This window comes from Pyxicephalus adspersus, chromosome 4, assembly GCF_032062135.1.
Source record: "Pyxicephalus adspersus chromosome 4, UCB_Pads_2.0, whole genome shotgun sequence".
Lineage (NCBI taxonomy): Eukaryota > Metazoa > Chordata > Amphibia > Anura > Pyxicephalidae > Pyxicephalus > Pyxicephalus adspersus.
Genome location: NC_092861.1, coordinates 78,996,632 through 78,998,469, shown reverse-complemented (window position 1 = coordinate 78,998,469; position 1,838 = coordinate 78,996,632). Strand labels below are relative to the sequence as shown.

The 1,838-nt window shown below is 36.3% G+C and overlaps 1 protein-coding gene across 2 annotated transcripts in view; it reads left to right on the top strand.

The window, feature by feature from the left end:
* Positions 1-1,838, top strand: part of PDSS2 (decaprenyl diphosphate synthase subunit 2) — a 73,649-nt gene that overhangs the window by 2,350 nt on the left and 69,461 nt on the right. For both annotated transcript variants that reach the window (XM_072408722.1, XM_072408721.1), the window contains exon 2: positions 215-502. In XM_072408722.1, the coding sequence (XP_072264823.1) occupies positions 237-502 (266 nt within the window). In that variant the 5' untranslated portion in view covers positions 215-236. The remainder of the gene's footprint in view (positions 1-214; positions 503-1,838) is intronic.

Genomic DNA, 1,838 nt, shown 5'->3' with positions numbered 1-1,838 from the left:
ACTGCTTTTGCCATTTTTCACACAGCGGGCACAACACTGTGTATGTGTTTATGTTTCTGCATCCATCATTAAAAAAGCTAGTTTACGTATGGACAAGGAAACAAGGGTTTTCTTAAAAGGCATGCTGATAAAAAGTGCTCGAAGGAGACTTCGAACTTGTAGCTAATTTTTTTTTTTTATATAGCATTTTTACTTTCATTTGCTCTACTTTTAGGATATTTACCATCACCATCACCATGTCAGCGATCAAGTGTGTAATGCAGTCTACAGGGACTTTAAGACACTGTGCCAACTCCTTTTGTACCAGAAGGACAATCAGCCTCTTTTCAGGTTCACCAGCTACTACTCAGTGGAGCAAAGTGGTTTCAGATGCTGAGAAAATTGTGGGTTATCCAACTTCCTTCATGAGCCTCCGTTGTCTTCTAAGTGATGAACTGAGCAATATAGCCATGCAAGTCAGAAAGCTAGTGGGAACAAAACATCCTTTACTGAATACAGCCAGGTACCGTATAAGCTTTCCTGTATAAATCCAAAGCATGTATTATTATTTTTCTGATTAGCTAGCTGTATTAACAATAGGCTTGGTTCACATGTATATATTATTTTAAAATGCAGGGAAAGGCACATACAGTGGCCAATTTACATTTTTTGAGAGGAAAAATTCCTCCAAACACCCATAAACTCTTCTAAACACTTACTTCCACTTATTTTATTCATCATTTTCAGTGGAAGCATTTATAAGAGTTTTAGAGTTAACAAAGAATTCATATTGCATTCACTTTGAAGTCCATACACAACACCTAAAAACACTGTAGAAAGGCCTAGTCTACGTGGACTGTTTCCCCAGCATTTGACCTGAGGCTTTTAAAGCCCATGTTTGAAATCCCCATGGATTCCAATGGGCTAATCTACCCCAGGACGTTTCCTTGAGGCACGTTTACAAGCTTTATCTTAAACATTGCTTGCAATGTTTAAAAAATTAAAACGCAGGTTAAACGTGGGAAAACGCTCCTATTGAATTAAATGGAGGCTTTTACAAGTGTTTTTAGCCTTTTTATGAAAGCTTCCATTGAAAACAATGGGGGCTCTTATAAGTGTTTTTAGCAGGACTTTGTAATCTGGAAGCCCCCTTTAATAAGGAGACTCCCAAATCTACACCACCCCACCCTGGGGAATGAGTGGAGTGGTACATAAAACCCCTTACTTATTCCCTGAAAAAATATGTGTTGAAAATTGGATGGGGCTTTAATGTTAAATTACTTTATTTTTTTTGTTTTGTTCTATTGCTGGCAAAGCAGTTTGTGTAAACTAGGCCTTATGCTTGGTTATAGATTGTCTTCCCTTAATGTTTGAAGTTGTATTTTTTAAATTTTTTTTCACCATACCAGATTAAGATTATAGATTAAGTTTTTACATATAGCATTGACTAATAGTTATAAATACACTTATGGAAAAAACTCTCAAGCCCTTAAATCGTAACCATTTGCTTCAGATACAATTGACACTTTTACAACCAACCAACCATGTTTTGAAACCTGTGATTATATAGTCCAAAGTTGAACATTTGTAATTAGGCATGGGCTGTGGTTCAGATCAATTTACTTTATTTTTTAAAATATATTTTTGTTGTGTTATAGTGTTGGTGGCTACTACTATACACTGGGGTGCAGTAAATGACAATGAAGTGTATCGCACAAAGAGGGATATGTTTATGGGCTTAAATTAGTTAATAACTTCCAGTTGTATTGGAAAAAAAATCAGGTCTACATCATAAATAGGAAAGCTTATCTATGCCCCGCGAGCATGCTGCAGAGTTGGACCCTTAAGCTACGTACACA